We start from the raw sequence: 19,682 nt of genomic DNA, 5'->3' as shown, positions 1-19,682 counted from the left end.
TTAAAGGTTTGTGGCATTGAGTTACCTACCAACTGACCACTTTCATTTCCCCATGTATTTCTCAAGCTGTAACACAAGAACAAGACATAAATAGAAGTTAATCCTATCTATTAAGGCCAAAAGCAAAGGAAGGAATAAAAGGAGGGTGGAGGGAGGAGGAAAGTGCATTTTGATTATTACTAAATAATAATTATTTTCATCATAAAGTTTTCCAGAAATGCTCTGCTTCTCTTCACCTCCTAATTTAAGTTGGCTGAGTGTGACTTCCCCTTCAGGTCACAGCAGAGAGGTCCCTTCCTCCTAGAAGGCTTCTTGGATTCCATCCTTTCCTCCACCACCTACATGCTGGAGGTTCTTAAGAACCTAACCCCATGGGCCCCCACCCAGTGGGTAATTTTGCACACTACAATTACAACAAGCCTATTTTATCATCAGCCTCCCTCAGTAGACTACAAGGCCATGATGGTCTGAACCATACCTGCATTGTTCATTCACCACTGTAAGCCCAATACCTATCATAGAACCTGTACATAGTAACATCTGGTGAGGGGGAGAGCAATGATATTTCCAAGAGGCAGTTTGGTATTTTAACCATAACACATTCTCATTATAACACACAGGGATGACAAGGATGTCAGGCTTCTCATTTGTAAAATGAGGATAATAGTACCACTTGAAAAGGAACTTGGGACAATTATAAGCAACTCTATATGTGACAGTGTTCAGCCAACAGAGGCCAGCATTGGTGTGCCTCCTGACCCTCCAGCAAGGGACATTAAGTTTTTAGAATCACACTACCAACACTGGATAGTCTCCAGGCACCCAGCTCATTCTGTGGCTTGCTTCCACCTGTGGCCCAGTGTGCACTTGCAACTATATTCTGTAAAGGGCAAAACTGTGGAGACAGTAGAAAGATCAGTGGTTGTCAGGATTTGGAGGGAAAGGAGGGATGAGTGGTAGAGCACAGAGGAGTTTTACAGCAGTGAAACTCTTCTGTATGATGCTTCATGGCAGATACTTGTCAGTATATATTTGTCCAAGTCCATAGAATGTATAGCACAAAGGGGACTTTAGATAAACTATGGACTTTAGATGATGATGATGATGTTGGTGATGATGATGATGATGATGATGATGATGATGATGATGTATTGGTACTGGCTTATCAACTGTAACAAACATCCCACACTAATGCAAGATATTAGTAACAGGGGAAACTGGGGGATTAGTAAGGGGCATATGAGAACTCTGTACTTTCAACTTCATTTTTCTTAAACCAAAAGCTGCTCCAAAAAAATGAAGTCTAGTAATTAAAAAAAGGAAAGAAAAGCAGGCAAGGCTAGGGCACAGCCTGCAGCTGCAGCTGCTACCCAGACCCATACCTTGCTAAGGAGTTTGCTGTGCAGGGTGGTGGATGCTTTCCTCATGAGCTTGGTGAAGGCCCATGAGAAGCAGATGCTCATGAAGATTAGCAACAGCGTACTGAGGCCGTACACCAGTTGGTAAATTGGCAGCTGAGGGTTGTCCAGTATGTCGCCTGGGTCTGCCATAGTTCCATTGCTCTCTTGGCTGCTATTGGTCTTCAAGAGAGAACAGAGTGTGGTTTAATAAGACATACAGTTGGTCTTATGCCCAGTCCCTAAAATCCCTGTAATTCCCTAAGTGATAAGGGTGTGCTGGGAGCATCTTTTGTTCTAATATTTGGATTTTTACTCTGGTTCCTGACATAAAAGCTTCTAAGACCCTTTAAGTCTCTGGAGCAATTAGAGTGTCTTTTTGTAGCTAGTGAGATGGCTGGTGTGAGGAGAGGGCTAGATAGCTTCAGGATGGAGAACTGGTCCCCAGAAAGACCAAACCATTAGTAAGAAGCTTAGAACTTTCAACCCCAACCCCCATCCTCTGTCTGACTGGGGAGAGGAGCTGTAGGTTGAATTAATAATTGATCGTGCCTATATGATGAAGCCACCATAAAAATCCCTAAAGCACAGGGTTCAGAGAGCTTCTGGGTTGGTGAATACAGCTACATTGGGGTTGTGCACCCCAATTCCACAGAGACAGAAGCCCCTGCACCTGGAGTCTTTCTACATCTCACTCTATGAACCGCTTCATCTGGCCGATCATCTGTATCCTTTATTATGTCCCTTATAATACACTGGTAAAAGTATTCCCTGTGTCCTGTGAGCCACTCCAGCAGATGATCAAATCAAAAAAGGAGGTCATAGGAACCCCTAGTTGATAGCTGATCTGTCAGATATATAGGAGGTCTAGACTCTTGATTGGCATCTGAAGCAGAGACACACCTGTGGGAGTGAGCCCTTAACCTGGGGAGTCTGTACTAATTCCAGGTGGCGTCAGACTGAATTGAATCATAGGACACACAGATGTTGTCCAGAGCATTAGAGAATTGGTTGCTTTCAGGAAAAACCTTCACAAGAGATATCAGAGGCATTGTGTGGGAATAGAGCAAAGTAGTGAGTTTTCTTTCTTTGAGGAGGCAGACCGCCTGAATCAAATGCCCCCAAGGCTGCCTGATTTCTAATAAGGCCTCTCTTCTTCTGTTAGGGTAGAAAAGGCTTAATAAATTCACTCTATGGTGTTAGAAATTTGTGCTAGATTGGGGCACCTGGGTGGCTTAGTCAGTTAAGCATCAGACTCTTGATTTCAGTTCAGATCATGATCTCCTGGCTGATGAGTTCGAGCCCCATATCAAGCTCTGCACTGACAGTGTGGAGCCTGCTTGGGATTCCCCATCTCTCTGTCTCTCTCAAAGTAAATAAATAAAATTTAAAAAAAAAATTGTGCTAGATTATCACCCAGCATCATCCCTGGTGCTGTCTACATTCTCTGCTGCAATGTAAAGGAGAGTTTGGGAACTTGGTTTCCCAGACTCCTGCCAACGTGGTCTCAGGTTAGATTTTACCAAACAGTGGCAGTCACAGGAAATCTCAACGCTGAAAGAGAGGAAGTCATCACCACACACTGGTGGCAATTGTGGGCATGTGTGTGGGACGTGGAGTTTGGTCGGTGGATTGTAGTCATCCTTTTGAGAATCAGCCACTTGAGTGCTACCCACTGCTGAGGTCACTGGAGCCCTTCCAATAATTGTGTGGCTTCTAATTCTTAGATTAAATCTTTGGAGGCTCTACATACTTCAAGTGGCTTCTGTTTCCCTGACCAAACTCTGCCTGACACATGGCTCAAAAGTTAACCAAGTAGGGGCACCTGAGTGGCTCAGTCTCTTGATTTCAGCTCAGGTCATGATCTCCTGGCTCATGAGTTTGAGCCCCACATTGGCTCGCTGCTCAGCCTGTCAATGTAGAGCCCACTTCTGATCCTCTGTCCCTGCCCCTCTCTCTGTCCTTCTACCACTCCCACTCAAATATAAAATATTCTCTCCCTCAAAAATAAATAAACATTTCAAAGAAATATTTTTAAAAAGTTAAGCAAGTATGCCTTTGGGTAAACATGGCTTAGAATCAGAGAACCAAGTTCAAGTCCCAGCAGGGGACTTCACATCCCAGGGCAGGTTCTCTTTCCTCTCTAAGCACACTATCTTCTGTGCAATGGAGACAGAACCTTCCTCTGAATGTGGCTGGGAAGATGAACAAGTTAAGCAGGCACATAATGGCTGAGAACTGCAGGTCTCTCAACACAGAACAATTCCATTCAAACCCTCGAGCTAAGAGACTTGACCAAACTTTAGCATGGCTTCTAGCGGCTTAAGGCATGTCCCTAGGAGGACCCCAGCCCCTGCCCACCATCAAAATGCCTGCCTGAGGAACATCAACCACCACCAGGAAAGGTCACCATTTGTTCTAGCCAATACCTGATGGCATGCCCCTGATCTTCCTTTCTCAGAGACCTCACTAAAAACCACTTACAGCTGTGAATATGTAGCTACTAAAACTCAGAGCATTTCTCCCAAGGACCTGGGAACCATGCCCTTAAAATGTAATCACCAGGAAGGATAGGGCCTGTGTCTCCCAGTTTCTGTGGGAGATTAGAGTCCTAATTTTGATTAACTGCCAGCTAGACACAGCTGACCTCATCACATTCACACTCACCAACCCTGGGTACATTTTACTCCTCCGCCTCTATTGAGCCCCCACATTCATTCTCCCTTTAGAAGGCCCAAATTGGGGCGCCTGGGTGGCTCAGTCGGTTAAGCGTCCGACTTCAGCTCAGGTCATGATCTCACAGTTCGTGGGTTCGAGCCACGCGTCGGGCTCCGTGCTGACAGCTCAGAGCCTGGAGCCTGCTTCAGATTCTGTGTCTCCCTCTCTCTCTGCCCCTCCCCTGCTCACACTGTCTGTCTGTCTGTCTGTCTCTCTCTCTCTCTCTCGGAAATAAATAAAAACATTAAAAAAATTTAAAAAAAAAAGGCCCAAATCACCTGTGCACAAATCGGAACGATGCTCAGCTCTTTCCCCTGCCCTCAATAGTGACTGAGTAAATGTGTTTTCCCTGCTTTCACTAACGTTAGCAGTGTTTATCTTTGATGTGTCCTCTCAGCCCTTCCTTTTTTTTTTTTCAATGTTTTTATTTATTTCTGAGAGAGAGAGAGAGAGAGAGAGAGAGCAGGGGAGGGTCAGAGAGAGGGGGAGATACAGAATCTGAAGCAGGCCCAGGCTCCGAGCTAGCTGTCAGCACAGAGCCTGACGCGGGGCTCGAACCCACAAACCGTGAGATCATGACCTGAGCTGAAGAAGGATGCTTAACCGACTGAGCCACCCAGGTGCCCCACTCTCAGCCCTTTCTTGAGGCACATTCTAAATAAAGCAAAATAAGAAGGCAAAAGGGCTACCAAAGGAAAGATCACTATGTGGAATGTAAAGCATTCTTGAGGACCTGTCTGGGGACAGAACCTCTTGGTTTGTCCTGATGAGACAACACTGGTGACCACTCATTCTGTGAACACAGGGGGCTGGAGCTGGGAGGGAAACCCCATGTTCTGGCTCTCCGAGGTCCTCTCTAGAGCTTTTCCATTTGTTGACTTGGCAATGGCGGACTCCAGGCTTGCCATGGGGTTCCCTAACCCATGCTCTGACCCTTGTGGGGCCAAAGGAGTGGTGCCCCACTCCATACCAGCCCACAGAAACACACCCCACTCCCCCCGTGACACTTACCCCTGAGCCCTGCTGCAACCAATAGCTCAGCCACCAGAAGTTGAAGGCCGTGAAGAAGATAATCAACATAATGAGAAATAAAACAATGGCAGAGACCATGTAACCTGGAGAGAGAGGGGAGGGGTAACACAGAGGTGCCACAAAAAGGTGAAGGACAATGGTTGACAAAGCTATTCAGCCATCCCAAGCCCTTGGATCTCCCTGACCCCCATCCACCTTGGATACCTTGGAGGACTGCAAAGGGCTGGCTTCCAAGTTTAGGAAGCCCAGTGATCAAATCCTGACTCTACTACTTACAAGCTGTGTTATCCCGAGCAAAGTACCAAATACCATTCCACTGTTTTACCTATGAAATGGTGATGGTAGTCTTACTAGCCAATGGGGTCACCCTGAAGAGGATATGTAATAATGTGTGCCAAACACCTAACCCAGTGCCTAGCACAAAAGCAATATTCTAGAGTAGTCCACCTTATGCAGGTCTTGAGCGTTCAGTCTTCAATAACAACAGCTACCTTTTATATGGTATGTACTATTATGGACTGTGTGCCAGGCATTGTACTAAACCCAGGCATTATTTCTGAGTTTGGAATTTCTATCCCCACTTACTGGGTCTCCAAGAGGGGAAGAAATTTGCCCAAGGTCAGAGAGCTGGCAAGTGGTAGAGCTTCAATTGAAAAAAGCCAAGGATGCAGGGCACCCAGGTGGTTCAGTCAGTTAAGCGTTCAGCTTCAGCTCTGGTCATGATCTGGTCATGATCTGGTTTGTAAGTTCAAGCCCTACGTCAGGCTCTGTGCAGATGGTCACAGCCTGGAGGCTGCTTTGAACTCTGCATCTCCCTCTCTCTCTGTTCCTCCCCCACTCATGCTCTGTCTCTCAAAAATACATAAATGTTAAAAAAAATTTTTTAAGCCAAGGATGGGAAAACCCAGGGTGCATCCCCTCCTTCACTAGCTATCCCTGGCCCCAACACTCTACCCATCTATCCAGTCTGTGCCCCATGCCTATATTTGAGTGTTTTTTTTAAGATACTAATTTTTAAGTAATCTCTGCAACCAACATGGAGCTCAAACTTAAACCCCAAGATCAAGAGTCACATGCTCTACCGACTAAGCCAGCCAGGCACCCCTCCCTCATATTTCTTCTCTTGAATTCAACCCTTCCTTAAGCTCCACTCAAGAGCCACCCCTTCTTTGATGACATCTGAAACTGTGCCTGGCCACAGAGATCTCTCTTACTACCTGGGGAATGCATATGCCATAAATCTCCAGCTTAATTCCATGATTGGCTTTTGGATGCCTTTATGCTCCCTCTCTCTGGAGCTTGGCACAGTGCCTGGCTCATAAAAGATACTTTGTAAATACAGATCAATTGGTTGCTGGATTCATTCATGCATTCACTGGCATTTGCTGTTCCCCTCTCTGGCTAGGCACTATGTTATGCTCTGTAAGGGCGCCTATAGTAGAAGAGGTAGGAATGGTGATCTATGCACAGCTTACCTCTTCCTCCTTTAGACAGGTAGAAAGAAGATACACCTTACACAGGGTTAGGTTCCAAATTCAACCAAAAGTAAAAAGTTGGCATGGAGTCCTAGTTACTCTCACAAATATCTTAAATTACTTAAAAAGTACAGTATCATATACTAGGTTTTGTGTTTATATTTTGTGTAGTTATATTTATATGAATTTGGTAATGTATGCCCTTTAATAAAGCAGTAGCTTTGAAGCTTCTAGCTGCCCTCCACCATCAGAAATGTATTTGAATGCACATCAGAATAAATGCTTCACCAATGGCACTGTATGAAATGGAAGCAGACAATTTCAATTCTCTTCTACCTGATTTCTTTCAGTGCTACTTAAAATTCACTCAATTGATTTCACAAGCCACTAGTGTGTCAGGTCCTAAAGTTTGAAAACCACTCAAAAAGTACTGTATGAACTACATTTTCTTATTGTCTCCTCTTGGTGCTGTGGCAGCTGGGGCCTTAATCCTGAGGAGACTGCTCTTCAAAGGGCTAATTCCTAGAAATGGCAAATGACTCCCTGTGAGCACACCTGGGATTTACCAACCCATAGCCACACTCCCAACTGCCTCCTTCATCAAACTCACACACCAAGCCAATATTCCTGCCCTAAATCACCCCTGGTCCAGGTTCCAGATAACTAGGGACCATTCCTATAGCCCAGAGCCTCCTCAAACTACTCAAATTATATAATCCTAAACTCACTTGGTATACCCACCCTGCTGCACCCACTCCTTCCCACAAAAAAACCCAATATAGCCTTGGGACCTTGCCTCTGCTTCCTGAACAATGTGGCCCTACATAGCATGCCATGTCTCCTGTTTCTAGGGTGCTATGAACATAAACTTCTCCCTTTGTGACAATAATTTCCATGACTGCATGTCTTACCATATTTGATTAAAATAAATCTCAGGTACATTTTAACACAACATGAAACCTAACTTCCAGCATTGACTATGGTGGTAGAATTACTATACAGTTGAGTGTGGCTGAGATTGGAATTTTGCAGGTCAAACCCATGAATGGCATGATTCCTCTGTGCCTGTCTACTTTGCATGACTGCACACATTCCAGTCTGACCCAGCTTCAGGGGCAGGGCCAGTCAGAGAGAGAGCCCCAGGCCTGGCATGACAGCTGACAGACTGTACCTCCAGTTGCCCGGATGTAGTGATGGTAGACACTCCAGCTCAGGGACCCTTCTTCCATCTTCTCCTTCCTTGTGAGCTGATTTTCCAGCACTGGGTCAGAGCAAGAGAACAAGAAAATGATGCACCTTTCAGTCACTAGCATGGCCTTCCAAGGTCAAGAAGACTTTTTACAAAGCCTTCTGCCCCTCTTTTCCAGAGTCCTCATCTTCCAGCTGCAGTGCCCCATCCAAATCTGATTCTAACCCCCATGTTTTCCTTGGAAGACTCTGCCGAAGATAACTTTGACCTGGATTCCAGAGCCTGTAAAGGGGTTTCAACCCCAGCCATTCAATAATCCTGGGAAGCCTGGGGTTCCCAAGATCTTGATGGGTTAGGAGAGGCAGCAGGAGAGAATGAAGAAAGTAAAGATCTGGGACCAGAAAACTGGGTTCCAGAATGGTCCTTACAATACAATCATTTAACTTCTCTGTTTCCTCATCTGACTGTTGGCAAGCCTACAGATGGTTGCTAAGATGCTTTGCAGCAATATTTTTCTGAGAAGTCCTCAAAAAAAAAAAAAAAGGTTCCTAGATTCTTGTCCTAGGGCAGGGCAGAGAGACCAGTTCCCAGAAAGTCCGAGTAGATGCTGCTGCTGACAGTAGCAACAAAAGGAAGCAGCACTGTGGGGTTATCTGTTGTTTCTGCCTGAGGCTCTCCCTTCTTCTAATAACACCCTAATTTCCCCTGGGGAAAGGGCGGTCTTCCTGGGATTTGAATCTTGAGGGAAAACATACTAGTGTTGAAAATATTTAGAGTAGGTTTTCTTCAAAAAGATTCTGCATCTGGGGCACCTGGGTGGCTCAGTTGGTTAAGCGTCCGACTTCAGCTCAGGTCATGATCTCACAGCTTGTTAGTTCGAGTCCTGCATCTGGCTCTGTGCTGACAGTGCAGGGCCTGGAGACTGCTTCAAATTCTGTGTCTCCCTCTTTCTCTCTCTCTGCCCTTCCCCTGCTCACACTCTCTTTCTCAAAAAATAAATAAACGTTAAAAAAAATTTTTTTAAAGATTCTGTACCTGTTTCTGCCACTCATGCCCCAAAATTGTTGAGGTGTGGTTCTTTGACTTTTCATTTTGTGATCTTCCAATTATTTTTCTGCCCAAATCAGTTTCTGACCTTCACTGCTGAAGACGCTTTTGGTAACAAGAGCCTCTAATGTGCCAAGCACTATCCTGGGGCCTCCATACACCTGACCTCATGTTATCTCTCTCCACTACAACACTACAAAGTAAGCACTAGGTACCTTCACTTTTGCAAATGAGGGTTCAAAGAGGTTATGTTGCTTGGCCAAGGTCATACAGCTTTGTAAGCGGTAGAGCTGGAATTCAAATTGAGAACTGTCTTACTTTAAAAATGGAGGTCTTTCTGCCCTGCCACCCTTTCTCAGAAATGAGCAAGGCCATGAGCTTCTGGATATATAGGACTGGGCCCATTCATTTCTGATTTTTTTAAAAAGTTTATTTACTTTGAGAGCACGCACGGGCAAGGGAGGGGCAGAGAGAGAGGGAGAGAGAGAGAATTCCAAGCAGGCTCCACACTGTCATCATGGAGCCTGGCATGGGACTTGAACTCACAAACTGTGAGATCATTAACCCAAGCCTAAGTCAAGAGCTGGACACTTAAATGACTGAGCCACCCCTCATTTCTGATTTCTAATACCTTTGTTTTCAGCATTTGCTTTCAACAAATATGTAATGAATGAAGATCTAAATGCTTTACAGTTAAATTTATGCTGTTCCAGGCCAAAGCTACCCACACTGTCTCTGCCTCTGCACACACTCAACTCTGCCCCCCCACAACACTTACTTCCCAGATTTAGGCCTCCTGACCAACACAGTCCACACCCCACCTCCCATGACTTGGATCATGTGGTGTCTAGGATCCTGGCCAGGGAGGGACACGGCCCTCTCTGGGGTCCAGGAAGAAATGCTAGGTCCTGCAGAGGACCCAGGCAGGCTCATGGGTCTTATTGCCCTGTTGCCCAGCACCATTACCAGGTGCTCTTTCATGGACAGGCTCTTCCTGGAAGGCAGTCTGAGCTTGCTCTTGCCTCTGAGGTTCTTCTGCTGTCTTTGCTGTGTCCTGCAGTACATCCTGGGGAGAAAGCATACATCATGAATGCAGTGGGCAGGAAGCGCTCCTCTACGTGGGCAGTGAGGGTGGGGCAGGGTGGAAATCACCTGTGTGGCTTCTTTCTCCATGATCTCAATGAGCTGGGTGTATCGTCCCTTTTTCTGTATTAATTCACTGTGAATTCCTTTTTCACAGATTTTCCCATCTTCTAGCAAAATAATCTGGTCACAAAATGCTAAATACTGAAGTCAGAAGAAATAGGGCCTTTGGTAAGCATACAAAAAGATACCTACCTTCACCACTCATAAGGAAAACATAATTTAAATCATAAGAAAATATTATTTTACACCCTCAGGTTGGCAAAAATCTTAAAACATTGCATAAGTGCAAGCATTGGTGATGACTGCAGGTCATCATACAAGGAATCTCATACAAGGTAGGGGGGTTGTAGATTAGTGCAAATACTGAGGAAGACAACTTGATAATATCTAGTAAAATTAAATATTTAAGAATTACGAACCAGCAATTGGATGCATAAAAATCTACCCCCAATAAACTCTGAAGCATGCATAAAGACACATATGAAAGGACATACACTGAAGCATTTTTTTTTTTTTGTAAAAATGAAAAGTGGGAAATAACCTAGACGTTCATCCCAGAGAAATAAATTCTGGTGTTTCCAGGTGTATACACCAGATATCTGGTGTATTCGACATTGGAATTCTACACTAGTGAGAATTTTAAAAAGCTGCATGCATCAACACAGGACATCTCAAAAGTATAATGTTGGGTGAAACATGCAAAATACTGAAGGACACAGAAAGTAAAATATCAGTTATATAAAGCTTTAAAATATACAAAAGGACACTTTATCTAGAGATGCTTACATGTGTTGTAAGAGTGTGGAGATCTGGACAGGGATGACAAACAGTGAAGTGAGGGGAATAGGAGGAGACAGAATGCAATCAGAGAGGGGATCTCTGTTTGATTGTGTCTTCTGGGTGGTAGACACACGGGTTTTCATTGGATTATTTTATAAACTATTCTTATGTGTTAAATATTCTGCACTAAAAAAATAGGTCAAAATAGAAGGAGAGGGAGAAATAACAATTACGCCTTGAGGCCAGAACCAAGTATGGGAACATCTGGGGCAAAGTCATTATGAGAGGCAGCACCACCCAGCATGGTCACTGCATTTCATCCAAGAACATGAGACTTGGGGAATTCTCTGAAAGATTTCTTTGTAACTTCAAAAGCAGTAGTGATCCATCAAATCTTGAAGAAGAACTTAAAATCTGGTTTCAATTTTTACCAACCACAGAAACTATTTACCAGCCTACCCTCTCCATGGGGAAAGCAGAAGAGATCCACGTGTTTTAACAATGCTCCTTAAGTTTTGAGGTCTAGTCTGAGAGGAAGGGGTAGCTGCTGTGAGTTTGTTACTGAATCAACGGCAGAATCAATGGCAGAAACGTGAGGATAGGGACACCTGGATGGCTCAGTTGGGTAGGCATCTGACTTCAACTCAGGGAATAATCTCACGGTTGGTGAGTTCGAGCCCTTCATCAGGCTCTCTGCTGTCAGCACGGAGCCCACTTTGGATCCTTTGTCTCCCCCTCTCTCTGCCCCTCCCCTGCTTGCTCTCTCCCTCTGTCTCTCTCAAACAACGACAACAAAAAACAAACACAGAAAAGAAATGTGCTGATCTACATAGTCATCAATCATGGCCAGAGCCCTGAAAGGGTGGTCACCTGCAGCTGATGGGTCACCAGAATGATGGTCTTCCCCCTAAGCATCTTTTTAATGCACTCCTTAAAGATGTGCTTCCCCACATGGGCGTCCACGGCAGATAGGGGGTCGTCCAGCAGATAGAGCTCGCGGTCTGAGTAGATGGCGCGGGCCAGGCTGATCCTCTGCTTCTGCCCCCCAGAAAGGTTGAGGCCCCGTTCCCCAATCTGCGAACAGACAGCCAAAGGCACTGTGTCCAGGGGACAATCCCAGCCAGGTGTGCTCAGATTTAGCCAGGTGGGCGCATGTGACAGGCTGAACCTCCTCAGTGCATGCTCCTGAACATTTGTGATTCAGGACCCCTGGTTGTTGTTTTTTTTTTAATATTTTTCAAAATTTGCTTAGTAGGGAATGAAGAAACTGATTTTTCAGTTAACAAAAATTTTATGACTCATAATTAGATACACAGTTTCTAAACCTGTCAACTTCTCAGGTGGCATTTTAAAACTTTAACTATTTAACAAAACAAATGATTACTAAGGAAGGGCACCTCCTTCTGTCTTATTTGGGTTTTAAATCTCTGTTGACAGCAAGTGTCGACTTGGAGCAGCATCAGCCCTCACTGTCTAAGACTGCACGGTGGACAGCTGCTCAACAGGACAGAGCTGCGATGGCTGGAAAGGGGCTCTGTTGTTGCTCTCCTGGTAGGGAGCACCTTACACACCTTATGTCAGGAGTTACTAACAGTAACAGGCAACCAGAGTTACTAGACAGCATGTTTTGGGTCCCCTTGCAGACTACCACGCCCAGGCACCTCCTGCCTGGCCAATCCCTCCGTCATCTCTGCAGACAAGGATGCCAGGGGCTATGTCGCTGTCCCTGCTCTACCATGAACTCTTGGGAACTCTGTAGAAAAGAAGCAGAGTTTAAAGAGCAGCAGGGCGACCGACCTTTGTCACTGCTCTGCCTCTGGTTCACCACTGTGTGCCCCGGGACAGGCTGCTTGACCCAGTTGAAGGCTTAGTTTTGCATTGAGTCCTCACTCAACAAATGCTTACTAAGTGCCTACCGTGCTGTGATGATAAGCCAACACCTGCTCTAGCCCGGCACTGCTCATGGCGCTTTTTATGTATCAACTCATCTAAACCTCAAGCTTGACGAGGTCCATACTCTTATTGATGCCATTCTACAGACCAGACCTTGTTTTTTCTAAAGAGATAGCCCTGAATAAGACAACTGAGCTCTCTGCTCTCAAGGGTTTACAGGGTAAAGGGTATCCATCTTTTAAAAAAAGGATAATAAAAGCACTGACCTCCTAGAGTTATCTGAGGCTCACCTAAGACAATGCATTCAAGTCGCTACAATTTTGCATTTGGTAAGTGCTCAGCAGGCTGAGTTATTAATAGGTCATAAAATCAAGACAATAGTGCTTTTATCTTAGAAAGGTCTTATGTAGAATAGTGGGTACAGATGTAACAGATGGTGATTTATCAGGAAAATATGAATCATATTGCCGTTAGGAAGCCATGGCTGTTACTCCCACTGGCAAAGGAAGAGCTGGCCAGACGGGGCAGGGTGGGAGGGGGATGAGGGGATGAATGGGAGGTTTCTCATCGTCACAAGGTCTCCACTGCTTTTGCTCCAAAGAAGGAGTTTGAGGTCAGCTCCCCATCCTTGTGGAGTAAGGTAGGCTCATTGCCCCCTCTCACCATAAGATGAGCCCCAGTTCCCTCCCTGGGTAGGCAAAGCTTTGAGGCAGTAGCTGCAGGGCCGTGGGCTGCTTTGGGAATGCCTCCTCTACCTACCCAGGGAGGCAGCCTGAGGACCCCAGGCCATTACAAAGGCACCATCAGAGCAGAGGCAGGAGGTGCTTGCCTCCCACTCACCTCCGTCATGTCTCCAAAGGGCAGAATTTCCAGGTCCTGGTTCAGGGAGCAGCAATGGAGCACCTGGAGGTACCTGCAAAGGACAGAGAGCTGAAGGGACAGATGGCCCAGCCACAGGCCCTGCAGCCTTTCCAAGTCAGGAAGGGAGAGGTCTCTCACTTCATGCTAAGAAATTTGGACTTGATCTTGCGTTTAACAGTAAAGCATGGGATGCTTTTTGCATTTCCTTCCTCCCTTCATTTCTTTTAATCTGATACATGCACTTAGTAAATATTTGAACAGAACAACATCAACAACAAAAGATATCATGGAAAGCAAGTCTCTCCCATCTTCCACTCTCAGTTGCTTTCCTCGGAAACAGCCACTATTATAGTTTTTTACATATTCACTCAGAAATATCATGGTCATGGGGCACCCGGGTGGCTTAGTCGGTTAAGCGTCCGACTTTCGCTCAGGTCATGATCTCACGGTTCGTGGGTTCGAGCCCCGCGTCGGGCTCTGTGCTGACTGCCAGCTCAGAGCCTGGAGCCTGTTTCAGTCTGTGACTCCCTCTCTCTCTGACCCTCCCCTGCTCACGCTGTCTCTCTCTCTCTCCTAGAAATAAATAAAACATTTGAAAAAAAAAAAAAGAAATATCATGGTCATATATGCCTGTGTGCAGCATATATAGGTTTGTGTTGTTTTAATGGCACCATAGTATTTCATTATATGGCTGCACCATAAATTATTTAACCAGTGTCCCCGTGATGGACACTGGGGTTCTTTCTATTCTTTTGCTACTATGAACAATGTGTAAGGTGAGCATTCTGGTATACAGACCTTTGTGCTCATGGGTGATACTACCTACACATTAAACACCTAGTAGTGCTGAGTCTAAGAACTGATACATTTTTATTTTGGACCAGACACTTGAAAACTGCCCTATGAGCTGTATCAGTCTGAAAGAGAGCAATGACAAGATGAGAGCTGTGAGGTGGAACAAAGCAGGAGAATACTGGGGACAGGGAGCCAAGGGCAGGGGCAGTGGGAGCAGTTCAAGCAAGAGATCACAGGCAAGAACCAGCGGTGAGATGGAGAAGAGAGAAACATAAGAGATATTTAGGAGATAGAGTTGTCCAATGTGGGTGAAAAATTAGACGTGGAGCATCAGAGGATGAGGCATCGGGCTTGCTGGGGGACACAGTTAATTGATTGCATTAAATCGAATTGGACAACTTGGGAAGAGAAGCAGGCAAGATGCTTCATGGGGGGTTGGGCCAGCAGGGCGCTCATGAGCTGGTGTTGGACTTGACAATGAGGAGCTCACGGGACAGCCGATAGAGATGGCCAATCTGCACACGCATACATCCATGCCCCTCAGCATTGCTACTGGAGGCAGATTGTAAAATCAAGCAAATGGTCAAAGGAGGCCAGGATCCCCAGAGTTGGAAGCAGAGCTGTAGCATTCAGGGCTGTGTTTGTGAATAGCCTTCACTCCTAACTTCCAAGTGCATGTCTGAGCAGGTCAACCCCAGACCTGGGAGAGAGAGGCCACAGAGGGCATGGATGGCAGTGGATGGCTCACTGGTTTCTTTTACATCCCACAAACTCATCACCCCATTTGCTTTACCTTTTGACTTAGAGGTGGAGAGTTCATTAATACAAATGAAGGTTTAAAGTACCATTGTTGGAGGGAGAGGGTTATTTTGACTCCTATAGTATAACAAGTAAGCATGGAATTTCTGATAGCAACTGGGTTCAAATCCTGGTTCTATCATATTCTCCAAGGTTTGTGATTTTAGGCAAATCATTTAACCTCTTGGGGCCTCAGCTGACTCATCTAGAAAATGGATATGATAATAATCTTTCTTTCCCAGTGAGGAGGAAATATGTTGATATACAGAAATGAGCACACAGCAAGTGTTATCAGTTACCCTATTACTATTCACAGCTGGGGATCCCTCCCTCAACCAGCCCCATGCACCTGTGTCTCTCCTAGGCCCTCTCAGAAGCTTACCGGGCCCTGTCGTACTGGCCTCCCATGAGGATGTTCTCCCTGATGCTAGCTCCGATGATCCAGGCCTGCTGGGGAACATAAGCCAGGCTTCCATGCACCCCTACCGAGCCCTCCAGCAAGTGCATCTGCAACAGAGGGAGTCCAGCCTCAGGACAGGGCAGAACTGAGGACCCTGTCTGGCTCAGTAGCCATAGTGCCCATTGCCCCACTGCCCTCCTGGACTCTGGGGGCTCTCCAATGTAAATGAGACATTTAACGTGGTCCTGCCAGGCCCACCAGTGAGTCTGAGGGAAGGTCCTGGAGCTAAACCAGGCCGCTTCCTGCTGTGACTAAATCCAAGGTCTGCCTTGAGGATGCCCCATACTTTTTCTTTCTCTTATTTCTCCAGCCCCATTCTCTAGCAAGTGGTGCCTCCATGCTCTTCATGGTGAGATGAAATGTTCCAGGTCATCTCTGACCAACCCTAGATATCAACAGAATTATTTCTGATGTCATTAGATGTGATATCATCTTGCATAGATAGGAAAAAGTCCTTTTTGGGGGGACATCACGATGAAGTATTAAGTCGGAAAAGTCTCATAATCTATATGTAATTTAAAATAGTTCTACAATATGTGTTTCTACATAGATGTGGCAAAAAAATGCAAATGCTATTGACTGTTGAATCTAGGTGGTAAGTATATGGGTGTTTAGTGTCTTACTGCTTTTCTTTTTGGTAAATTTAAAAGCTCTTTTTCAAAAAAAAAGGGGGGGGGGTGCCTGGGTAGCTCAGTCAGCTAAGTGTCTGACTCTTGGTCTCAGCTCAGGTCATGAGCTCACAGTTCATGGGATCAAGACCTGAGTCAGGCTCTGCGCTGACAGTGTTGAGCCTGCTTGGGATTCTCTCTCTCCCTCTCTTTCTGCCCTCCACCACTTGTGCACGTTTTCTCTCTCTCAAAATAAATACATACATTAAAAAAAAAAAAAAAAAAGACCATAGCCCCCGGCCCTACCAACCCAGCATAGGACATTATCATCCTGTGTTTCTTTCTCTTTATGATGCCATGCTTCCCACTTCTGAATTGGAGCCAGGCTTTAATTAATAAGAACAAAACTTTAAAATGACATCTTTTTTTCTCCCTTTATTAGATGGAAAGTGACTGGTTCACTTCAAGAGGAAACTGACAAACTACTGGCCACACAGAAAGGTGGCCTTGGATGGAGGCTAACAAGAAATGTTGCCATGGTGAAAAGCAAAGCTCTGACATCAGGCAGACCTGGGTTTCGACCCTGGCTCCTCCCTCAACTGTGGTGTGATCTTGGGCCAGTCACCTCTCTGAACCTCATTTGCTCACCCATAAACTGACCATAATGACTGTGTCTTCCTCATGTGGTTGCTTCCAAGTTGAAGGAGAAAATGGGAAATGACCTCTTAGCACAGGGCCTGGCATGAAATACCATCCAAACTATTTTTTCTATTTTTTATTTAAGTAGAATCTTATCTTCCCCATTGCCAAGAAGTTGGGGCACAGCCTTCACATATGGAGCATGGAGAGATGAGCTTTCGGGAGAGAGTTCCACGGACAATATAACCACATTCCAAGGAGGCGATGAGTTTGGCTATAACAGTTGGGAAAAGGAGCTGAGGGAAGAGCTAAAGGAAGAACCTGCAAGTTCTCCCAACAATGTGGGAGGGAAGGCAAAGAAAGGAGAGGGGGAGAGAGAGCAGCCCAGGGCTAGGTGAGGCTGGGGCTGAGTGGAGAAGTGCTGGAGAGAGCCCTCTTGGGGAGGTGGCCATAAATACACACCAGCTGCCATGACTGTTTTAAGGTGTTGTTCAGTGAAAGGTGTGCAGTGTAACCTCAATTGTTTTAAGGCAACAAGTGGGAGCTTTTTGGAAACTGGAAGAAGCATGGGCTGAGTGACATGTCTGCCTGGCTGCAGACTAAGCAGACCTCAAGAATATCCACAGACTGGGCTTGGAGGGTTCAGCTCTCAAGAGCAGGGACATCCAGCAGGCATGTAAATTCCACTGCTGGAGTATAAGACTGTCCTGTCCCATTCCCTCCAGGAGAGCCTCCTCTTCCCTGCCCCTTCCTTCCTTCCTTCTCCTCCTCCTTCCCTCCACATTGCTCTCCTGATGCCACCTCACAAAGGACACCTGTCCCACTCAGTTTGGCTTCATGAAATGATTTTTACTATCATACTAAACTTTGACACACCCTGTATCATCACTCTGAGAGCTGATTGATTACAAACAGAGTGGGGAAAGCACATAGAACAGGTGAGGGCAGACCTCTAGGTGAGCTAAGAGGCAGCACTCCTGCCTAGAGGGTGAGAAGAAGGCACATTTATAACACACCTCCCCCTTGGTGCATGCCCAACTGATCTCAATTTATAAAAATTATACTGGCTCAGATCCCAGAAAGTGATGGCGTGGAGGACTGGGGGAACTCAAGCTTGGGAGTCCCTGGACTGCCTGTGGATGGAATGCATGCCATCACAAGTCACTTACCTCCCCCAGGATGGCTGACAGAAGGCTGCTCTTGCCACTTCCAGTGTTGCCACAGACCCCCAACATGGTCCCCTGCAAAGCCAAGGAGGAACATTGGGACAGTTCAACCCTCCTACTCACCCAGGGTGGGTCTGTTGCTTGAACACAAAATGACAGAAAACAAAATAACCACACCCACCCCAAGACCCCACAGACTAGCAAAGCTCAAGAGGGTAGGATGTCACAATCTCAAAGGAAGAAAGTCACATGCAAATGGCAGAGAGAAATTCATGGATAGGTGGTCCTGTTAGGTAAGAAACCCAAATTCCAGATCTGCACCTTTCTGCACTATGATATTGGGCAAGTCACTTAGGCTTTCTACACCTCAGTTTCTTCATGTATGAAACGGGCACAGAGAAGTCAGCCTCACAGAATTCATGCATACATCCACTCATTCATCCATTCATCCATTAAATGGTATTTGAGTTTCTCCTAGGTACCAAGAATGAAGAAAAGAACTCTCATTCTGCACTGTGATGGGGAGGGGGGAGATAAACCATGAAATAAATAAGCAAGCAAACAAACAAATAATATCAGATGAAGACAAATGATTTAAGTAAAATGAAATTTGCTGCTGTGACCAAAGCAAATAGTAGATAGGTTGGTCATTAAAAGCTTCTTAAAGCAGTTGTCATTGTAGCTGAGACCTGAATGACAAGAAGGAGCCAAACACAGGAAGATCTGGTGGTTCCAAGCTGTAGAACATCAGGTGTAAAGGTCCTGAGACAGGAACAAGGTGGTCTGCCAAAGTGCTATGAGAGGCACTATGAGAGGCACTATGAGAGGGCTAGAGTAGCTGTTGTGGAAGGAATGAGTGAGAGAAGAGGTCAGAGATGTGGGCGGGGCCTCATGTAGTTTCACTTCCAGGAGGAAAGTGAGGAGGTGAAATTTGGGCAAGAAGGGAAGCTGGCCCTTGCAAGTGTCAGTCGGAGAAGCCAGATAAGGTGAGTTCACAGAACAACCAAATGGAAATGTGCAGGGTAGTTCTCAGCACATACTAGCAACTTAATAAATGTTAGTCTCCTTCCCCTTCTCTCCCAGCATATAGCATACTATTTTGTTATTACAAAACAAATTGTAGGTGATCAGCTGGTTCCCACTAAAGTATGAAAGACTTCCTATGCTTCCCGTCCATGAACAATTGGTATTTAAACGAGGGATTTAGAGATGGCAGTTTTTAGCCAAGGAAATGGTAGAGTGCCAGGAAGCTTGGGCCTCAGGCCCCAAAAGTCTGGCAGCCGGCCTGTCTGCGTGGCCTCGAGAAGGCTACCTTTGACACCACCAGGTTTAACTTGTGCAACCCTGGGGGTGGGCTGTCCCATGTATCTTCTGGCCTGAGGGCTCCTAGAGGTGGCTGAGCCCTGGTCACCCCCTCGGGAGCATGCCCGTTCTTCTCCAGCTCCAAGGCTCCATTGACAATCCCAGGGCAGGTCTCTTGCCATGACAAGGTGGCCTCCTCCAACACCAGTGCTTTGCTGGGGTCGCTCAATGCTTGGACATATAAAACAGGGCTCTCCTGGAGGAAAAATTTCTGTACAGACAAAAGAAAAGAGGAAAGATGAATTCAGTTCTTTAGTCTAATAGGAATGTATGTCCATGTTGCTGGCCTGCCCGTTGGTCTGGCTTATAAACTTCT

General features: G+C 45.8%; 1 protein-coding gene across 4 annotated transcripts in view; it reads right to left on the bottom strand.

The window, feature by feature from the left end:
* ABCC11 (ATP binding cassette subfamily C member 11) overlaps positions 1–19,682 on the bottom strand; it is a 70,886-nt gene that overhangs the window by 19,680 nt on the left and 31,524 nt on the right. For 2 of the 4 annotated variants that reach the window (XM_077751379.1, XM_077751380.1), the window contains 10 exons: positions 19,317–19,577; positions 18,008–18,079; positions 15,514–15,638; positions 13,518–13,590; positions 11,655–11,858; positions 10,011–10,145; positions 9,825–9,924; positions 7,794–7,883; positions 5,127–5,230; positions 1,383–1,580 (listed from right to left, as the gene is read on the bottom strand). In XM_077751379.1, the coding sequence (XP_077607505.1) occupies positions 1,383–1,580; positions 5,127–5,230; positions 7,794–7,883; positions 9,825–9,924; positions 10,011–10,145; positions 11,655–11,858; positions 13,518–13,590; positions 15,514–15,638; positions 18,008–18,079; positions 19,317–19,577 (1,362 nt within the window). Of the gene's footprint in view, positions 1–29; positions 67–1,382; positions 1,581–5,126; positions 5,231–7,793; positions 7,884–9,824; positions 9,925–10,010; positions 10,146–11,654; positions 11,859–13,517; positions 13,591–15,513; positions 15,639–18,007; positions 18,080–19,316; positions 19,578–19,682 lie in introns of those variants that run through there. The other 2 variants (XM_077751381.1, XM_077751382.1) reach the window with 2 other exon arrangements.

Source organism: Crocuta crocuta, unplaced genomic scaffold, assembly GCF_008692635.1.
Source record: "Crocuta crocuta isolate KB4526 unplaced genomic scaffold, BGI_CrCroc_1.0 scaffold124, whole genome shotgun sequence".
Lineage (NCBI taxonomy): Eukaryota > Metazoa > Chordata > Mammalia > Carnivora > Hyaenidae > Crocuta > Crocuta crocuta.
Note: the sequence above shows the minus strand (reverse complement) of the source record. Positions and strands in the feature narration are given on the sequence as shown.